Here is a 21970-nt window from a genome sequence, read left to right on the forward strand (position 1 = left end):
GATATATTGATATATGCTTGTTTATGTATAAATTATGTGCCGTAACCAACATGTAATGTGTTGCAACAGTATTGGACATTGCTAATGTTATGCTACGGTGTCTCAGAGCCAGGATTAAAAGCATTGAAAGAGACAGCGCACTGGACAGTGAACTTTGTTTGTGGCAGAACACGCGTCAGAACTAGGGATGGGTATCGTTTGTTTTTTTTCTGATACTAAACCGGCACTTTTAAAACGATACCGGTGCCTAAACGGGGCCTGAACCGATACTTTTTTTTAAACGCACAATGAGGACATTAAAAACCTCTTTGGCCATATTCCCTGTAGAAGCCGTTATCATGGAGCACCGACACACAACGGATATCAGACTGTTAACATACACAATACATGTTCTCCATTATATGATGTGATATGTAGTCATGTGCAGACCTTATAGGGTTAATCCTGTCACTGTATTGATGGGCAAAGAGAACAACCAATCAGAGGGACTGAAGATGACACGTGACAAATACAGTTTTGCTTCTGACAGCGAGAGTTACACTGAAACAAAGTGATGCCCCACGGTCTTTATTCCTCCGTCATTATATTCCCGGTAACACCGAGTATACAGCCGGGACCGCTGGACACCAACACATCTGCTAGCAGACTGTCACGCTCGTAGCTCGTGTTAGCTACGAGCTAGTTTAAACATGGTTATAATGGCTAATTTATTATTTCTTGGGCTACTTTTATGAATGCAAGACTTGCAATAAACGTTCCAGTACTAATCTAAGTTCAGGCTGCTCGTCATCATTGGTCTCCACGTGTTCAGGGGACCGGTGACGTCTCCCCGTCGCGCCCAGCCTGACGCTGGTGTGCTCCACACGGCCTCACAGTCACACACGGCGCAGCCTCCGCTGTCAGAGTTACATATGAGAGGCTCGTAACCTGCTGACAGGGCGGAGTCACCAGAGGAGTTCACAACAATAGTTTTTTTCAATTTTAATCTGCTCAGGCACCGGAAGGAAGCACCGGAATGTGCGTTGCGTTTCGGTCCGGGTAATACCGGTTGTATTGGAACCTGTGCCCACATTGGCACCGGTTTCCGGTACCCAAACCTAGTCAGAACATGTTCTCCCGTTCGCCCCCTAGTGGCTTTAAAGTGTTAGGGCCTCTACATTATGTTTCTCAAACAAATTGTCTTCAGAAAATGCACTTTTTCAGTTTGTGATACACTTCGACGACGTACTGTAGACATAGAGTTGTGGAACACCTAATTGGCATCCAGAAAAGTCTCTTTATTTTGTGATAATATAATCTGTGATTCGGCACAACTTCATAATGATGACCAGTGTTCGGTTCCGCAAATGAATCTCTCTGTTTCAGAGAACTGCACTATCTGTGGGATTTTCCGCATCTCTGCCCACTGCCTCACCTGCCTCCAGGGGCTCTGCTCAGAGTGTGACCGGCTGTACCACTCCTACCCCGAGAGGGCCAACCACCGGCGAACAGCCGTCTCGTCATCGTCATTGTCGTCGTCGTCGTCGTCATCGTCGACGACCTCGTCCCAGAACAAGAGGAGTCAAAGGTGGGACATATAAAATAGGAATACTCTGATCCCATTGGTCCAGAGCCAGGGATGGTTCTGAATACTTGATCTGAGCTAAAGGTTCTCAGCAGGTGTAGGTCAGCATTGCTACTCAGCTGTGGATTGGTGCAGATCAGTTTTTGTTTCTCTGCTGATCAGACAGGAAGTTAATCATTCAATTATATTCATGTAGGCTCAGATAGATGAAAATAAAATGAAAATTGCTGATTTCTACTAAATAACGGTGGAAACAACCTGCCAAGACTCTCCGACAGGAGCTGTGTTTCCATTCAATTGACCCTTGTCTTAAGCCCCGCCCCCGTGCTGCTACTCTGTCAAGCTGTCAGAGCTACCGTAGAGCCACACTGTCACTAATTGCACTCCAAATATTTTCACATTTTGGAAAGAGTGATTCAGAGAGAAGCAGACATACGGGTCTATAATATGCATTTGAAGGATACATCAAGGATGTCCAACTAGCGGAGCAAAGAAGTGTTAAAGTGTGTTAATGATGTGCTAACATACTCTGCTAACATTAGCTACACAGGTTTTTAATGTAGAAACTAGTGCTGTGAAAAATAACGCGTTAACTCAGTTCATTAAATTACAGGTTTAACTAGTTTAATTTTTTTAACGCATTTAACGCATGCGCAGAATGAGCTTCCAATCCGTCTGTTGTTGGTCGTCTCTAACCAGCAGCATGTCATTCTGTCTCTAGTGTCGCGTAAACACGACTCCGATCTCCGTCTCTCGCGCCGCAGAGCTCGGAGGCCGGCGTGTGCGCGCACATCGGGACGAAAAAAAGTCAGGGGGTGCTCAATATGCAGGGGTGCTCAATATGTCGATCGTGGTCGCCGCAGAGCTTCGATGCCGGCGCGCGCATCGCTTTTGTTGACGGGGGGGGGGGGGGTAGACGAAAATTACAGGGTGACGGGTGGAGATTTCCCCCTGTTATAATAGGAGGGGAAACACTGGAGTTGATAAGCGTGTCTTCTTGTCTGATCAATACGCAACTGTGAGGTGCGCGAATGGACCGAGCGGCCAGCTGCTGATCACTCACTCAACGAACAGACGGTGCACCGAAGACCCATTTTGACCCAGGAAAAACCCTGAATGTATATATGGGATTAATCATGATTAATCCACAGAAACCTGTGATTAACCTGATTAAAAATTGTAATCGTTTCACAGCCCTAGTAAAAACGTAACGTTTTAGAAACGTATTTCTCCTTCCACCCTCTCTGGGTAACAAGCATCACTATCACACAATGTTTGACCACGACGAGCTTCAGATGCACTGAAGCAGCTTGAAGAACATCTGGAACCACTAATGAGAGTCTATGGAGCAGATATGACCGATGCTACGCTACGATTTGCTAGTCTGCGTTTGAGGGCGGGACTTTCGGGGGCGGGATTTTCGAGGACGAGACTTTCAAAGGGCGGGACTTTTAAGAATCGGGACTTTCGAGGGTGGAACTTTTGAAAAATCAGGACTTTCGAGGGCGGGAATTTCGAAGGGAAAGACTTTCGAGGGCGGGACTTTCGAAGGGAAAGACTTTCGAGGGCGGGACTTTCGAAAATCGGAACTTTAGAGGGCGGGACTTTCGAGGGCGGGAATTTCGAAGGGAAAGACTTTTGAGGGCGGGACTTTCGAAAATCTGGACTTTCGAGGGCGGGACTTTCGAAGGGAAAGACTTTCGAGGGCGGGACTTTCGAAAATCTGAACTTTCAAGGGCGGGACTTTAGAGGGCGGGACTTTCGAAAATCAGGACTTTCGAAGGGCGGGACTTTCGTAGGGCGGGACTTTCAAAAGTCTGGACTTTTGAAGGTCGTCAATTGTAAAGCAAAATGCAACTGATCTTTTGAATTGCCGCAATTAAATACCTCAATCAAGCACTTTTTAGGAAGTCATTTAAAATATGTAATATTTTTTTTTGTCACATAATATATAAACACTGCTAGTCAGGAATGTGGTCGATGTTGAAGCTGATCACAACAAAATCTAGTCGCAGTTGCAATGCAGCGCAAGTCAAAGTGCTAGTGTGACTATGATAAGTGTGTGGACACATTGGTTGTGTTTGGATATGCAGTTCATTCAGTCTTGTCCCCTCTTGTCAGTTCTTCCACCTGGCGTTGCCTTCACTGCACCAAAGTCAACTCCCTGCAGGATGTGCTGTGTGAGGAGTGTGAGCGGCCTCGGCTGGAGCTGAGCAGCTCCAAAGCAGATGAATCTCAGCCCGCCACCATCACTGGTCTGTGTTGTGTCGCGGTGCATCCCACAGCATTCCCAGAATAACAAACCCCACTCCTTCTACTACTTTATAGTTTTATCACTAGCATGGAAACTGCAATAAAAGCACATGAATACTAGATTAAGTGATATATATATATATATATATATATATATACACATGTACTTAAAAGTACAGAGGCTGTGATAGCCAAGTGGTATATAAAAGTCTACATTTACTGTGTGTATATATATGTATATATATATATACACATATACTGTGTATATATATATACATATATATATATATATACCTATACTGTGTGTAGATATAACGTTATACATAGACTGTGTATATATATATACCGTATATATATTTTTATAATGTGTGTATATATGAATGTATATATATATACATATACTGTATATATATATATGTACTTTTAAGTTGAGGACAAGCTTGTTACTGATGATAATTTGTATAGAATGAACTGACTCTCATTTCCAACATCATAATGAGCGTAATAGCCCATACTTTATTTTTCTTTGAATAAACCACTTCAGCTCATATGACCTTTTGTGTGTGTGTGTGTGTGTGTGTGTGTGTGTGTGTGTCACATACACAGAGTGGAAGTGTAAAAGCTGCACCATGGTGAACGCAGCCAGCAGTATTCTGTGCAACGTGTGTGAGAGACCTCGTCTGGCCACGCGACCTCCAGTGACCCCGTCACACCCGCCCATCACCCCCCCCAGACCTCCAGCACCAGTACTGGGCATGCCCGGTGACCCTGACAGCCAGGTCAGTGTGTGTGTGCGTGTGCGTGTGAGTGATGGTCATCGATTTTGGTCTTTTTTAGTTAGTTATGACTTCAAAATAATATCTGGATATTCTGTCTCTGTCTCTCTCTCTCTTTGTCTCTCTCTCTGTGTCTCTCTCGCTCTCTCTGTCTCTCTCTCTCTCTCTCCCTGTCCCCCTTGCTCTCTCTCTCTCCTCTCTCTGCCCAGTGGGTGTGTCAGTTCTGCACCTATCTGAACTACTCTCCCGCTACGGTGTGTGAGATGTGTGACCTGGCTCGCCCGGAGCCGGCCCCCCTGCCCACGAAGCTCCGCCCCCCCTCCCCCGTCCGACGGGTCCCGGCGCTGCCGATCAAACCCAAACAGCCCGCCCCCGAAGACCTGGACTCCTGGAGGCAGAGGCTGATGAAGGACGAGGGACTGAAGCTCATTCAGCTGATCAGAGCAAGTTACCTCCGTCGCCTCGTCCATCGCCATGGCAACTAGACCCCGCGTCTTGTATTCTACTGCGTCTGTCCTTTGTGTGTGTCAGGACGGGGAGAAGAAAGGAGTGAGTCCAGAGGAGGTGTACACCAGCAGGACGGTCGCGGGCCACAGCAGCACCCTGCCGTGCAAGTGGTTGAAGACGGAGCTCCCTCTGCTGCTGGACCAGATCAGCACGGCGGCGGCGGCCCTTCAGTCCGCCTGCGAGCGCACAGTCAGTGTCAAGTTTACGTTTTATAAACCGCTGCAATTTCCCAACTTGAGAGGAATTGATCCTTCTATATCACAGTTGTCAAACTCGAGGCTCGTGGGCCAAATCCGGTGAATGTGGCCCCTGGCGGCTTGAAAAACATCACGGATCACCTATTCTTAAAGAAAACCACGAAAAATATCCTGTGTTTTTATTTTGAAGGTTTCAAACGAAATGGATTTATGTTATAATATCAGATAAATTGTCTTATGTACAATATTTCTACACACGAATAATCAAATGCTAAAAGAGTTATTTAACAATATGTTAAATACAGTGTAGTTTACACAGCGTTTCAGTGACACCGGCCCTTTAAGAGGGCGGCCATGATGCTATGTGGCTCACGGTGGACATGAGTGATCGACACAGACTTAAAACTGGATTCCACTCACGACACAACAACTTGCCGTCTCCGAGTCATTCATATCAACCAGACAGCGAAGCAAAGCTCCTTTCCCCTGGTCTGGTTTAAAAAGCGCCCCGCCGTTACTTCCGGTGGCATTTTAGCTCCGCCCCCATTTCCCATGTCGGATCGTTAATTCTAAGTATTTTACCAATTGCTTTGTTTATTAGATAATTTGCGATTATTTATCCCTGTTCCCAATTTCTATTAATTTAAAATTATTGTTAATATATTTTCGTTCAAAAGTTTGGGGTTACTCAAACAATTTTGTGTTTTACATGTAAACTCACACTTTTATTCACCAAATGAATTGCAAAATGAAAAGAAAATATAGTTAAGACATTGACAAAGTTAGAAATAATCATCTTTTTTTAAATATTAATTTTGTTCTTTAAACACAATGTACCACTAGAACACTGGAGATGGGCCTCTATACACCTCTGGAGACATTTCATTTACCACATTAACAAAGTAGAGAAAACATTGCTTTTCTTTGAAGAATAAGGACATTTCTAAGTGACCACAAACTTTTGACCGGTAGTTTAACTTTTTCTATAAACTCAAAATCCTGTTTGGCGGTCAGTCTGCGTCTCTGCGTGCCGTCACGAGGCAGCTCTGCTCCTCCGTCCGCGTACTGACCTCCCTCCAACACAGAGCAGGCCGCGTGAAGCTCCCGCCGAGGACGCCGGGAAAGAAGCGGAGACGACCGCGAGCGCCGTCCAGCTGTCCAGAGCGGAGGCCAAGCAGGCCTGGCTGGCAGCAGCGGGCGCCACCGAGCGAGCCGCCAGGCAAGCTCTGAGGGACCGACTCGCCAAGGTCAGCGCGGCGAACCGTTTCCCAGAATCACGGCGAGGTTGTGACCGCCTCTAGAGATGGTGTGTGTGTGTGTGTGTTCCTCTCAGGTGAAGGAGCTGTGTGCGCTGGGCTTCAGCGACGAGGCCCGCTGCCACGAGGTGTTGAGGCAGAGCGGCGGGGAGGTGAGGGGGGCTCTGGCCCTGCTGCAGAGGCCGCTGCTGGAGCCTTTCCACAAGCACATCTGGAGTGACAAGCCTGAGCCGGCCGTGGACATCCATCACCCGGACAAACAGGTGAGGCCGTACCGGCAGGTTCATCAGCTGTCACCATCCTGAGCATTCAATCACATTTTAATTCAGTTTATTTTATATAGCCCAACATCACAAATTCTGAATTATCCTCAGAAGGCTTTACAATCTGTACACATAGGCATCCCTGACCTTTGACCTCACATCGGATCAGGAACAACTCTCAAGAAATAGAAAAAAACATTTCACAGGGAAAAAAGTGAAGAACCCTTCAGGAGAGAACAGAGGAGGGTCCCTCTCCAGGATGGACAGAACAATAGATGTCATGTGACCAGATGAACAATAGATGTCATGTGACCAGGTGAACAATAGATGTCATGTGACCAGATGAACAATAGATGTCATGTGACCAGGTGAACAATAGATGTCATGTGACCAGATGAACAATAGATGTCATGTGACCAGGTGAACAATAGATGTCATGTGACCAGATGAACAATAGATGTCATGTGACTAGATGAACAATAGATGTCATGTGACCAGAAGAACAATAGATGTCATGTGACCAGATGAACAATAGATGTCATGTGACCAGGTGAACAATAGATGTTATGTGACCAGATGAACAATAGATGTCATGTGACCAGATGAACAATAGATGTTATGTGACCAGATGAACAATAGATGTCATGTGACCAGATGAACACTAGATGTCATGTGACCAGATGAACAATAGATGTCATGTGACCAGATGAACAATAGATGTCATGTGACCAGGTGAACAATAGATGTCATGTGACCAGATGAACAATAGATGTCATGTGACCAGATGAACAATAGATGTCATGTGACCAGATGAACAATAGATGTCATGTGACCAGGTGAACAATAGATGTTATGTGACCAGATGAACAATAGATGTCATGTGACCAGATGAACACTAGATGTCATGTGACCAGATGAACAATAGATGTCATGTGACCAGATGAACAATAGATGTCATGTGACCAGGTGAACAATAGATGTCATGTGACCAGATGAACAATAGATGTCATGTGACCAGATGAACAATAGATGTCATGTGACCAGATGAACAATAGATGTCATGTGACTAGATGAACAATAGATGTCATGTGACCAGATGAACAATAGATGTCATGTGACCAGATGAACAATAGATGTCATGTGACCAGGTGAACAATAGATGTTATGTGACCAGATGAACAATAGATGTCATGTGACCAGATGAACACTAGATGTCATGTGACCAGATGAACAATAGATGTCATGTGACCAGGTGAACAATAGATGTCATGTGACCTGATGAACAATAGATGTCATGTGACCAGATGAACAATAGATGTCATGTGACCAGGTGAACAATAGATGTCATGTGACCAGATGAACAATAGATGTCATGAGACCAGATGAACAATAGATGTCATGTGACCAGATGAACAATAGATGTCATGTGACCAGAAGGAATCATTTCAGAGTTACAACACATTCAATGAGTCTGGCAGAGTGATGAATAGTTCTTCATCTTTCTCTCTTTTATCATGGTAACTTCCCCAAAAACCTGCCGGCTGGATTTAAAAGCATGTTTACTTTCATTGATTTATTTTATTTTATTGAATGTTGGCATCAATTAGACATTTACAGATGTCCTTCAGACAGTTGACATTGCATGTGCAGACTTTTAGATGATGCTCATTTTAGTTTTACATATTAAGAGCGAGAAGTGTAAAACAACATAGGATAAACAACAACAAAAAGAGACAGAATGAAACAAAGAAAACAATGTATACCTACGGAGTGATCTATTCTCTATTGGACATTCATTAATTTATGAAAATAAAAATGCTTGTTTCCTTTCAACGATGGCAAATATGACACATTTTTCAAGCTAAATGCTGTGAAAACTGTCATTGACGTCAGATTGCCATCTTTCCGACAGTACTTGAACACATGTATAAAGCTCACTTTTTTTAGAAACGCCAAAACGAAGCTATACATTGTGATGTTTAATTTCTGAACATTTTATTCTACATGTCCCACTTAAATAAATAAATTGTTACGTTAAACCAGATCAGGAGACCTGATTGACAAAATCATGACATAAACACTTGTGAACACTTGGAACATGTGGGATATAGAGTCCATTGATTTCCAATTTTTTAAGGAATTAAACTTTTTTTTTTTAGGATGTATGCTATTTTCTGCACAAAAGACATTTGGGAAATTTGAGAAAAAAAACCTGCATTACAATTTCTAAAAACGACGCGACGGATGTCATGTATTTTGCTGAGTTTTACCCACATCCTCCCAGACCCAGAGGAAAACGTGTTCATTAAGCGGCTCCACGCTCATCCTTCCGTGTGATTATCCTTTCATCCCGCTTCAAGTCTTCAGCATCTTCTTCTGGCCTCGTTGACGTTCTCCTCCATAACTCCTTCCTTCTCTCCTCCAGCGCATATGCCGGCGGTTACTCGCGGTGTACGACCTCCCCAGCTGGGGCCGCTGTGAGCTGGCGTTGTCGCTGCTCCTGGAGCACAGCGCCCCCTACTCACTGGAGGACGTGGTGCAGGCTGTGCGAGAGTCCCACGACCGGGAGTTCATCAAGCGAGTGCTGGCTAAAGAGTGTCCCATCTGCCTCTCCGTCTTCCCCCACAGCAAGGTACCGAGGCGGCGCCCATATGTCTGTGAGCGCTGCAGCGGTGAAGCATCTCTCTCATGTCACGCCATGCTCTCTCGCCCTCTCTCTCTCTCTCTCTTTCAGATGCAGTCTCTGACGTCGTGCCAGTGCTCCGTGTGCTGCGGCTGCTTCCAGCAGCACTTCACCATCGCTGTGAGGGACAAACACATCAGAGACATGGTGTGTCCGGTCTGCTGGGAGCCGGACATCAACGACCCCGAACACCTCAACAGCTACTTCTCCACCCTGGACATCCAGGTAGGACGGCAACCACGCAATGCACAAGGGAGGAAAAGGGAAGGAGCAGGTCACACAAAGGATGTGTCTTTCTCTTGAGAGAGGTGGCGTTGGACCTTTAGCCAACGACTACTTCACAGAAAGTTGAACATGGTCACAGATATGACATTTTTAACCTGCAATTATAAGACAACAATAAACCATGTCAAAGAACCTAGTTTCCTAAACAAGTAGTTTCATTGTTAAACATAAACAAGTAGTTTCATTATTAATCATAAACAAGTAGTTTCATTACTAAACATAAACAAGTAGTTTCATTATTCAACGTAAACAAGTAGTTTCATTATTAAACATAACCACGTAGTTTCATTATAAAACATAACCACGTAGTTTCATTATAAAACAAACAAGTAGTTTCATTATTAATCATAAACAAGTAGTTTCATTACTAAACATAAACAAGTAGTTTCATTGTTAAACATAACCACGTAGTTTCATTATTAAACATAACCACGTAGTTTCATTATTAAACATAACCACGTAGTTTCATTATAAAACATAAACAAGTAGTTTCATTATTAATCATAAACAAGTAGTTTCATTACTAAACATAAACAAGTAGTTTCATTATTAAACATAAACAAGTAGTTTCATTACTAAACATAAACAAGTAGTTTCATTATTAAACGTAAACAAGTAGTTTCATTATTAAACATAACCACGTAGTTTCATTATAAAACATAAACAAGTAGTTTCATTATTAATCATAAACAAGTAGTTTCATTACTAAACATAACCACGTAGTTTCATTATTAAACATAAACAAGTAGTTTCATTATTAAACATAAACAAGTAGTTTCATTATTAATCATAAACAAGTATTTTCATTACTAAACATAAACAAGTAGTTTCATTATTAAACATAATCAAGTCATTTCATTATTAAACATAAACAAGTAGTTTCATTATTAAACATGAACAAGTAGTTTCATTATTAAACATAAACAAGTAGTTTCATTATTAAACGTAAACAAGTAGTTTCATTATTAAACATAACCACGTAGTTTCATTATTAAACATAAACAAGTAGTTTCATTATTAAACATAACCACGTAGTTTCATTATTAAACATAAACAAGTAGTTTCATTATTAATCATAACCACGTCGTTTCATTATTAAACATAAACAAGTAGTTTCATTATTAATCATAAACAAGTAGTTTCATTATTAAACATAACCACGTAGCTTCATTATTAAACATAAACAAGTAGTTTCATTATTAATCATAAACAAGTCGTTTCATTATTAAACATAAACAAGTATAGTTTCATTATTAAACGTAAACAAGTAGTTTCATTATTAAACATAACCACGTAGTTTAATGATAAAACATAAACAAGTAGTTTCATTATAAAACATAAACAAGTAGTTTCATTATTAATCATAACCACGTAGTTTCATTACTAAACATAAACAAGTAGTTTCATTATTAAACATAACCACGTAGTTTCATTATTAAACATAAACAAGAAGTTTCATTATTAATCATAAACAAGTAGTTTCATTATTAAACATAAACAAGTAGTTTCATTATTAAACGTAAACAAGTAGTTTCATTATTAAACATAACCACGTAGTTTCATTATTAAACATAAACAAGTAGTTTCATTATTAAACATAACCACGTAGTTTCATTATTAAACATAAACAAGTAGTTTCATTATTAATGATAACCACGTCGTTTCATTATTAAACATAAACAAGTAGTTTCATTATTAATCATAAACAAGTAGTTACATTATTAAACATAACCACGTAGCTTCATTATTAAACATAAACAAGTAGTTTCATTATTAATCATAAACAAGTAGTTTCATTATTAAACATAAACAAGTAGTTTCATTATTAATCATAAACAAGTCGTTTCATTATTAAACATAAACAAGTATAGTTTCATTATTAAACGTAAACAAGTAGTTTCATTATTAAACATAACCACGTAGTTTCATTTTAAAACATAAACAAGTAGTTTCATTATTAATCATAAACAAGTAGTTTCATTATTAAACATCAATAAGTAATTTCATTATTAAACATCAATCAGTAATTTCATTATTAAACATCAATAAGTAATTTCATTACTAAACATAAACAAGTAGTTTCATTATTAATCATAAACAAGTAGTTTCATTATTAAACATAAACAAGTAGTTTCATTATTAAACATCAATAAGTAATTTCATTTCTAAACATAAACAAGTAGTTTCATTATTAATCATAAACAAGTCGTTTCATTATTAAACATAACCACGTTGTTTCATTATTAAACATAAACAAGTAGTTTCATTATTAAACATAAACAAGTAGTTTCATTATTAAACATAAGCACGTAGTTTCATTATTAAACATAAACAAGTAGTTTCATTATTAAACATAAACAAGTAGTTTCATTATTAAACATAACCACATAATTTCATTATTAAACATAACCACATAATTTCATTATTAAACATAATCAAGTAGTTTCATTATTAATCATAAACAAGTAGTTTCATTATTAATCATAAACAAGTAGTTTCATAAAACCTGTGTTCTTGCGTTCCCGTCTACTTCACATACATGTTTATGTTGATTGGGTTCTTGCTGCCTCTCAAGCTGCGTTCACAACAAAACCGTTGCAAATATTCTCAAAGCTTTACTCTTTGTGGCTTTTCGCGTCACTCGCGCGAGGGGCGGGGCTTAGAGGGGGCGGGGTTTATCTCTGTGGCTTCAAACGGTTATCATCTCCTTCATCCACCATGAAGAACTAACCACTAGTTCTGCTTCATACTTGTTGAGGACGTCACACACAGGAACATCTAATGCCCTCTTGTCTGGGTTCATACCATTAATATATATATATATATATTTATACATGACATCACCCGTAGGCTCACACAGCTCGGTGACTTCCACCTCTAGTCTGAATGTCTCTTCAGCTCCACTAGAGCAGCAGATAGATTCACCACCGGAGGAGCAGCTCGATGCTGATTGGCTCTCACAACTCGTTTAAATATTTCAACTTGAGGTGAAAGAGGCGACACTTCAGTCCATCAACCGCTCTCCTCTGTTCGTCCGTGTTGCTTTATGAGAATGTGCAGCACTTCAGGTGTGAACGGCTTGATCAGGCTGGACCTCTGGGCCCTGCTGTTGTTACCTTTTCTGATTGCCGTGTATTTATTTATTTATTTATTTATTTGTATGCGTGTTACTCGCATAATACAAAAAGTATTAAACCGAATCGCATGAAATTTGGTGGGATGATTGGTTATTATCCGGGGACCATTTGATTAGATTTTGGGATTGATCGGGTCAAAGGTCAAAGTCATGAAAAGGTAAGCATCTTCTTGAATCGCATGAAATTTGGTGGGATGATTGGTTATTATCCGGGAACCATCTGATTAGATTTTGGGATCGATCGGGTCAAAGTTCAAGGTCATGAAAAGGTCAAAATCTTCTTTTTACCATAGCAATTTTTATCCAATTGGCAACTAATGCCAAAATGTTCATAATTCAATGCCCAATCTTTTGATATGCGAAGGTATGCGCTCTACCGAGTGCCCGTTCTAGTTGTTGTTGTTGTGCTCTTCAGCTGCGAGAGTGTCTGGAGCCTGAAGTCTACGAGCTGTTCCACAAGAAGCTGACGGAGCAGGCGCTCATCAAGGACCCCAAGTTCCTCTGGTGCTGCCATGTAAGGACACGAGGAGACACACTTCACACACTTCACACACTTCACACACTTCGAGAGAGATAACGTCTCTCTTCCGTGGCCGTGCAGTCGGCAGCGCTCCGAGTGTTTACACTGTTCTACCATGTCCAGATATCTTCTTCTTCCCACTACATGTGTTCATCAATGGATAACAGTTCATCCAGTATAGTTTCTCTATTGTTCTCCGAGCTACAGGAACCTGAACTCCTTCACTTCCTGTACGCTTTATTCTGTCGTCAGGTTCAATGACATCACTCGTGTGTTCTTAAAGCTGCAGTATTCATAGCTAAAAATAATTATTCTGTCTCTCCTCCTGTTTCCTCTCCTCTTGTACTGTCTCCTCTCCTCTCCTCTCCTCTCGTACTGTTTCCTTTCCTCTCCTCTTGTACTGTCTCCTCTCCTCTCCTCTCGTACTGTTTCCTTTCCTCTGCTCTCGTACTGTCTCCTCTTCTCTCCTCTCCTCTTGTACTGTTTTGTTTCCTCTCCTCTCCTCTTGTACTGTTTCCTCTCCTCTCCTCTTGTACTGTTTTGTCTCCTCCCCTCTCCTCTTGTACTGTCTCCTCTCCTCTCCTCTTGTACTGTTTTGTCTCCTCCCCTCTCCTCTTGTACTGTTTCCTCTCCTCTTGTACTGTTTTGTCTCCTCTCCTCTCCTCTTGTACTGTTTTGTTTCCTCTCCTCTCCTCTTGTACTGTTTCCTTTCATCTCCTCCCCTCTCGTACTGTCTCATCTCCTCTCCTCTCCTCTGTTTCCTCTCCTCTCCTCTTTTACTGTTTTGTTTCCTCTCCTCTCCTCTTGTACTGTTTTGTTTCCTCTCCTCTCCTCTTGTACTGTCTCCTCTCCTCTCGTACTGTTTCCTTTCCTCTGCTCTCGTACTCTCTCCTCTTCTCTCCTCTCCTCTTGTACTGTTTTGTTTCCTCTCCTCTCCTCTTGTACTGTTTCCTCTCTTCTCCTCCCCTCTCCTCTGTTTCCTCTCGTCTCCTCTTGTCCTGTTTCCTCTCCTCTCCTCTTGTACTGTTTTGTCTCCTCCCCTCTCCTCTTGTACTGTTTCCTCTCCTCTCCTCTTGTACTGTTTTGTCTCCTCTCCTCTCCTCTTGTACTGTTTTGTTTCCTCTCCTCTCCTCTTGTACTGTTTCCTTTCATCTCCTCCCCTCTCGTACTGTCTCATCTCCTCTCCTCTCCTCTGTTTCCTCTCCTCTCCTCTTTTACTGTTTTGTTTCCTCTCCTCTCCTCTTGTACTGTTTCCTCTCCTTTCCTCCTCTCCTCCTCTCCTCTCCTCAGTGTTCGTATGGGTTCATCTATGATGGAGACCAGCTTAAAGTCACCTGTTTTCAGTGCCGCAACAGTTTCTGTGCTCAGTGTAAAAAGCCTGTAAGTATAAAGTGTTGATTGTTGATTGTTGTCCTTGATGATCAAAGTGTAAACAACTCTTCAGTTCATTCATGTCAAGTCAACTGAACTACACTGAATAGTTTGTTAGAGTTGTTACAATGATACTAAACTTAAAACTTTAAATTGAGTTACCCTTTTGGAGGAGGATGTTTGGTAACCATGGTGATTGGTGTAAATGTGTGTGTGTGTGTGTGTGGTCTCTGCAGTGGGAGTGCCAGCATGCAGGTCTGTCATGTGACCAGTACCAGTCCTGGAAGAGAGAGAACGATCCGGAGTACCAGAGGCAGGGCCTGGCCGGATACCTGCGAGACAATGGCATCAGTGAGCGCTCTGACCCGCCATCAGTCATCCGTTAGCCGCTCGGCTCTACGTTAGCTCATGTGTGTGTGGCCGCGGGGGGTGGTGAGGCTCAGCTGCAGAGTGGGTGGAGTGGGGGGGGGGGAAGGCTCAGTCTGCAAATAAATAAAGAGATATTACCAAATATCTTCCTTGAGTGCTCATCCTTTGGTGCTTTTTTTTTGAGGATGAGCACACAAGAAAGGAACGGAGAGGAGAGGAGGAGAGGAGAGGAGGAAACAGTACAAGAGGAGAGGAAACAGTACAAGAGGAGAGGAGAGGAAACAAAACACTACAAGAAGAGAGGAGGAGGAGAGGAAACAGTACAAGAGGAGAGGAGAGGAAACAAAACACTACAAGAAGAGAGGAGGAGGAGAGGAAACAAAACAGTACAAGAGGAGAGGAGGAGGAGTGTGTTTGTGTGTATATCCCCATAAAGGATAGACACACACACACACACACAGATTAGCCCCAGCTGGGGCTGATTAACAATCAACCACCTTTTACGGAGTCAAGATGCAGGGTTTGTACGATGTCTTGAAAGTTTGAAATGCACACGGGGCTTTATGGAAGCAGTACAATAATTAAATCATCACATTTTTGTCATAAAGTCAATATATCATCATTTTGACTTTTTCATCTCATAATATGTCGTATTATCTCATAATTATGACTTTACATTGGGATGCCTTTATTACCATAAAGAAAGGTTCTCCTCTCATTTCTTTTCCTGGCAGAAATGAGCTTCCATGTTGACATGTTCCATGTACTGCCTCCTCTCTGTTTACCCTCTTCCTCCTTCTCACCATTCAACCCTTCCCCTCTCTCCTCCTCTCCTCCTCCTCTTCTCTCCTCTCATTCTCTCCTCCCCTCCTCTCCTCTCTCCTCCTCCTCTTCTCTCCTCTCCTCCTCTCCTCTCCTCCTCTCTGTTTATCCTCTTCCTCCTTCTCACCATTCAACCCTTCCCCTCTCTCCTCCTCTCCTCCTCCTCTTCTCTCCTCTCATTCTCTCCTCTCTCCTCCTCTCTGTTTATCCTCTTCCTCCTTCTCACCATTCAACCCTTCCCCTCTCTCCTCCTCTCCTCCTCCTCTACTCTCCTCCTCTCCTCTCTCCTCCTCTCTGTTTATCCTCTTCCTCACTATTCAACCCTTCCCCTCTCTCCTCCTCCTCTTCTCTCCTCTCTCCTCCTCTCTGTTTATCCTCTTCCTCTTTCTCACCATTCAACCCTTCCTCTCCTCTCCTCCTCTCCTTTCTCCTCCTCTCTGTTTATCCTCTTCCTCCTTCTCACCATTCAACCCTTCCCCTCTCTCCTCCTCTCCTCCTCCTCTTCTCTCCTCTCCTCTCTCCTCTCTCCTCCTCTCTGTTTATCCTCTTCCTCCTTCTCACCATTCAACCCTTCCCCTCTCTCCTCCTCTCCTCTCTCCTCCTCTCTGTTTATCCTCTTCCTCTTTCTCACTATTCAACCCTTCCCCTCTCCTCCTCTCCTCTTCTCCTCTCTCCTCCTCTCTGTTTATCCTCTTCCTCTTTTTCATCATTCAACCATTCCCCTCTCTCCTCCTCTCCTCTCTTCTCCTCTTCTCCCCTCTCCTCCTCTCCTCTCTTCTCCTCTTCTCCCCTCTCCTCCTCTACTCTTCTCCTCCTCTTCTCCTCTCCTCTCCTCCTCTCTTCCTCTCTGTTTACCCTCTTCCTCTTTCTCACCATTCAACCTTTCTCCTCTCCTCTCCTCTCCTCCTCTCCTCCCTCCAGCCTGTCCTAACTGTCGTTTCCAGTATGCTCTGTCTAAAGGAGGCTGTATGCACTTCTGCTGCTCTCAGTGTCGTTACCAGTTCTGCAGCGGCTGCAACAATCCCTTCCACACGGTGAGTGCATCACATATATATATATATATATATATATATATATATATACACTCTGGTGTCATTAGATGTCATAGTGGTCCATATAGAACTGTTAATACTACCCAGAGAATATTATTATGCCTTTCAGTCGATTGATAACCAGCATAATAAAATGCCTGAATCCCCCACACAGAGGCCGTTATCACAATGTGTTGGACTAACAATGTTCTGCCTGTAGAGGTTATCATCAAATATCACATAGAATGCATTCATTTATTTATGAAAGTCTCAAATAAGTGTCAAATCCCCAAAAAACTATACTACGGAAGCCCAGAGAGGCAAAGGAGAAAATAAAAAAAGAGATTTCCTAAATCTGACCTCTGCCCCGTTTATGACTTTAAGGCAGGGTAGATACTCTTCTTCAACATGTTGTGATGCTTTAAATTCTCGTTACATCCAGACAGCAATCAATAAAATATTTGTCATACATGTCAACCTACCTGCTAATTTAATTGGAAAACACTGGGCTCGATTGGGTTGGATGATTTATAAACTCCTATATATTTTTTTTTTCATTAAAAAAAGGATTTATGTATACATATATTTATATGTATATATATATATAAATACATATAAATATGTATTTATATAAATATACATAAATATATTTATATATATATATATATACATAAATATATTTATAATATATATATACATAAATATATTTATATATATATGTGTATATATATATATATAAATATATAGCGATGCTGTCTCTTCTCCTGTCGTCCAATCAGACGTGTGCGGTGGACGAGTGCAGTGTGTCTGGACTACACGCCCATCATCCCAGAGACTGCCTCTTCTACCTGAGAGACTGGGAACCCAGCAGACTGCAGGCTCTACTACAGGTACATACACACACACATACACATAAACACACACATACACACAGAGTGCTGCTTCACTCACACTCATGGACATGAGGTGCAATTATTGATATTTGAATAAATGTTTTTTACAAATATGCTGTCATTTTTAGGTGATTTTGATAACCTTCACCCAGTATAATGGGTTTGATTGAATGAATACTTCTTGCTAGTAAAACAAACTAGTTGGAAACTGTTCCAAAGTAGATGCATTAGTTTACTTTTTTTATGTCACAATAACACAACTTGTTAGATTTTATTTTATTGTGGTTTCTAAAATGTCCCTGTGTTTTCTGTTTTTTTGTAATATTTGATATTTTCTTGTAATATTTTATTTTATAAAATGTCCTTGTGTTTTCTGTTTTGTTGTAATATTTAATATTAAATATTTGTTGTATTATTTTAATTTTATAAAATGCCCCTGTGTTTTTATGTTTTGTTGTAATATTTAATATTAAATATTCTTTGTATTATTTTGATTTTATAGAATGTCCCTGTGTTTTCTGTTTTGTAAACAAATTTAATATTTTTTGGTAGTATTTTATTTTATAAAATGTCCCTGAAATTTCATTTTTGTTGTAATATTTTTTATTTTGTTGTAATATTTTATTTCATAAAATGTGCCTTTGTGTTCTGTTTTATTGTAATATTATATTTACTAAAATGTGCCTGTTTTTTCTGTTTTGTTGTAATATTTAATATTTTGTTGTAATATTTAAATTTTTTTACAAATATTTTATATTTATTGTAATATTTTATTTTATAAAATGTCCCTGTGTTTTCGGTTTGCTTTTAATATTTAATATTTGTTGTAATATTTCATTTTAGAAAATGTGCCTGCATTTTCTGTTTTGTTATAATATTTAATAGTTAGTTCTAATATTTTATTTTTTTTAATGTGCCTGTTTCTGTTTTGTTGTAATATTTTATATTTTGTTGTAATATTTTATTTTCTAAAATGTTCCTTTGTTTTCTGTTTTGTTTTAATATGTTATATTTTTTGTAATATTTTCTAAAATGCGCCTGCATTTTCTGTTTTGTTGTAATATTTTATATTTTGTTGTAATATTTTATTTTCAAAAAATGTGCCTGTTTCTGTTTTGTTGTAATATTTTATATTTTGTTGTAATATTTAGTTTTCTAGAATGTCCCTGTGTTTTCTGTTTTGTTTTAATTTTTAATATTTCATAGTTTGTTGTACTATTTTATTTTCTAAAATGTGCCTGTGTTTTCTGTTTTTTGTTGTAATGTTTTTTATTTTATCTTTGGTTGTATTTTACTTTCTAAAATGTGCCCATGTTTTCTGTTTTGTTTTATAATATTTTATGTTTTATATTTTGTTATAATATTTTATTTTATAAAATGTGCCTGTGTTTTCTGTTTTGTAGCAATATTTAATATTTAATATGTTGTAATATTTTATTTTCTAAAATGTCCCTGTGTTTTCTATTTTATAATATTTTATATTTTGTTATCATATTTTACTTTCTAAAATGTGCCTGTGTTTTCTGTTTTTTTATATTTAATATTTTATAGTTTGTTGTAATATTTTATTTTCTAAAATGTGCCCGTGTTTTCTGTTTTGTTTTATAATATTTTATATTTTATATGTTGTTGTAATATTTTATTTTATAAAATGTCCCTGTGTTTTCTGTTTTGTTTTAATATTTAATATTTTTTGTAATATTTTATTATGTTCCTGTGTTTTCTGTTTTGTGGTCATATTTTCCAAAATGTGTTTTCTTCTGGTTTGTTGTGTTAACTGTGTTCTCCTTTTCTTTGTGTCTCTCAGAATAACGGCGTGGCCTTCAACACTGAACCGCCTCCTGGAACACAGACGGGTACGTTGTACTAGCAGGTTGGACAAAGTCAGGCTTCCTTTAAGTTAGCTGGCTCGACAAAACCCAACTCACCCAGCCAACTTGGAGTCACAAAGACTCCGGGGAGGAAGCAGAGTTAGTAATGTGCAAAATTCATCCAAAAAGAGAAGAGGAGAGAGGTGCTCAGTGTATCCTAAACGTCATAAGGAGAGAGGAGAGGAGAGAGGTGCTCAGTGTATCCTAAACGTCATAAGGAGAGAGGAGCTCAGTGTATCCTAGTGTCCCTAAGGAGAGAGGAGAGAAGAGAGGTGCTCAGTGTATCCTAAACGTCATAAGGAAAGAGGAGAGGAGAGAGGTGCTCAGTGTATCCTAAACGTCATAAGGAGAGAGGAGCTCAGTGTATCCTAGTGTCCCTAAGGAGAGAGGAGAGGAGAGAGGTGCTCAGTGTATCCTAAACGTCCATAAGGAGAGAGGAGAGGAGAGAGGTGCTCAGTGTATCCTAAGCGTCCATAAGGAGAGAAGAGAGGAGAGAGGTGCTAAGTGTATCCTAAACGTCCATAAGGAGAGAGGAGAGGAGAGAGGTGCTCAGTGTATCCTAAACGTCCATAAGGAGAGAGGAGAGGAGAGAGGAGCTCAGTGTATCCTAGTGTCCCTAAGGAGAGAGGAGAGGAGAGAGGAGCTCAGTGTATCCTAAGCGTCCATAAGGAGAGAGGAGAGGAGAGAGGAGCTCAGTGTATCCTAAGCTTCCATAAGGAGAGAGGAGAGGAGAGAGGAGCTCAGTGTATCCTAAGCGTCCATAAGGAGAGGAGAGAGGAGAGGAGCTCAGTGTATCCTAAGCGTCCATAAGGAGAGAGGAGAGGAGAGAGGAGCTCAGTGTATCCTAAACGTCCATAAGGAGAGAGACAGAGAGAGCAGCTCAGTGTATCCTAGACATCCATAAGGAGAGAGGAGAGGAGAGAGGAGCTCAGTGTATCCTAAGCGTCCATAAGGAGAGAGGAGAGGAGAGGAGCTCAGTGTATCCTAAGCGTCCATAAGGAGAGAGGAGAGGAGAGGAGCTCAGTGTATCCTAAGCGTCCATAAGGAGAGAGGAGAGGAGATAGGAGCTCAGTGTATCCTAAACGTCCATAAGGAGAGAGGAGAGGAGAGGAGCTCAGTGTATCCTAAGCGTCCATAAGGAGAGAGGAGAGAGGAGCTCAGTGTATCCTAAGCGTCCATAAGGAGAGAGGAGAGGAGAGGAGCTCAGTGTATCCTAAATGTCCATAAGGAGAGAGGAGAGGAGAGAGGAGCTCAGTGTATCCTAAGCGTCCATAAGGAGAGAGGAGAGGAGCTCAGTGTATCCTAAGCGTCCATAAGGAGAGAGGAGAGGAGAGAGGAGCTCAGTGTATCCTAAGCGTCCATAAGGAGAGAGGAGAGGAGAGAGGAGCTCAGTGTATCCTCAGCGTCCATAAGGAGAGAGGAGAGAGGAGCTCAGTGTATCCTCAGCGTCCATAAGGAGAGAGGAGAGAGGAGCTCAGTGTATCCTCAGCGTCCCCCTCAGCCTCTCAGCCTGCAGCAGCATCTCTAGACCTGGACCAGGTGAACCTGGTTCAGCCCTCTAGAGTCACATGGACACACATTAACAGACATTCAGTTGTACACGTGACCATATTGAGTATTTAAAATGCCCAAATGAAGAATCAAATGAGGTGAGATGCAACACATGGTATGTACAATATGTAATTCATTTCATGCATTTTGCATTCACTGTGTCAGGATGAAAAGGACGAACACAGAGTATAGATATAGAAACAATAGAAACAGTGAACACAAGTCTCTTTGAAACAACAATTAGAAACACAATATATATATATATATATATATTTATGTATATATATATTTATATAAATATATTTATATATGTTTATATATATGTACGGTATATATATATGTAAATGTATATGTCTTTCTGTTATTCTTGCCGGTCCCCGTCTGCAGGTCTGTGTGGCGTCGTGGAGCAGAAGGATGAGGGCGGCCAGCAGCCGGACTCGGCCTGCGGGGCTCAGACCCAGCCCGGACACGCCGAACTGTGCGAGTAAGACCACTTCACACTTTATGCTCTATGATCGGCACCGCATGTCCAGACAGGGCGGGGCTTGATGTGTTCCTGTAGACCAGGCCTATTCAACTAGCGGCCCGTTTGAGTTTAACTACGGCCCGCAAGACTGCCTGC

General features: G+C 40.9%; 1 protein-coding gene across 3 annotated transcripts in view; it reads left to right on the forward strand.

The window, feature by feature from the left end:
- The window catches only part of LOC130197694 (E3 ubiquitin-protein ligase RNF31), a 37022-nt gene that overhangs the window by 8205 nt on the left and 6847 nt on the right, over positions 1-21970 (forward strand). For all 3 annotated transcript variants that reach the window (XM_056420517.1, XM_056420518.1, XM_056420519.1), the window contains exons 7-22: positions 1366-1567; positions 3686-3819; positions 4424-4596; positions 4803-5036; positions 5125-5289; positions 6383-6544; positions 6631-6816; positions 9242-9448; positions 9551-9724; positions 13336-13434; positions 14731-14820; positions 15048-15162; positions 16924-17036; positions 17813-17923; positions 19734-19782; positions 21736-21832. In XM_056420517.1, the coding sequence (XP_056276492.1) occupies positions 1366-1567; positions 3686-3819; positions 4424-4596; positions 4803-5036; positions 5125-5289; positions 6383-6544; positions 6631-6816; positions 9242-9448; positions 9551-9724; positions 13336-13434; positions 14731-14820; positions 15048-15162; positions 16924-17036; positions 17813-17923; positions 19734-19782; positions 21736-21832 (2311 nt within the window). The remainder of the gene's footprint in view (positions 1-1365; positions 1568-3685; positions 3820-4423; positions 4597-4802; positions 5037-5124; positions 5290-6382; positions 6545-6630; positions 6817-9241; positions 9449-9550; positions 9725-13335; positions 13435-14730; positions 14821-15047; positions 15163-16923; positions 17037-17812; positions 17924-19733; positions 19783-21735; positions 21833-21970) is intronic.

The sequence above is a fragment of the Pseudoliparis swirei genome, chromosome 8 (genome assembly GCF_029220125.1).
Source record: "Pseudoliparis swirei isolate HS2019 ecotype Mariana Trench chromosome 8, NWPU_hadal_v1, whole genome shotgun sequence".
NCBI classification, from domain to species: Eukaryota; Metazoa; Chordata; class Actinopteri; order Perciformes; family Liparidae; genus Pseudoliparis; species Pseudoliparis swirei.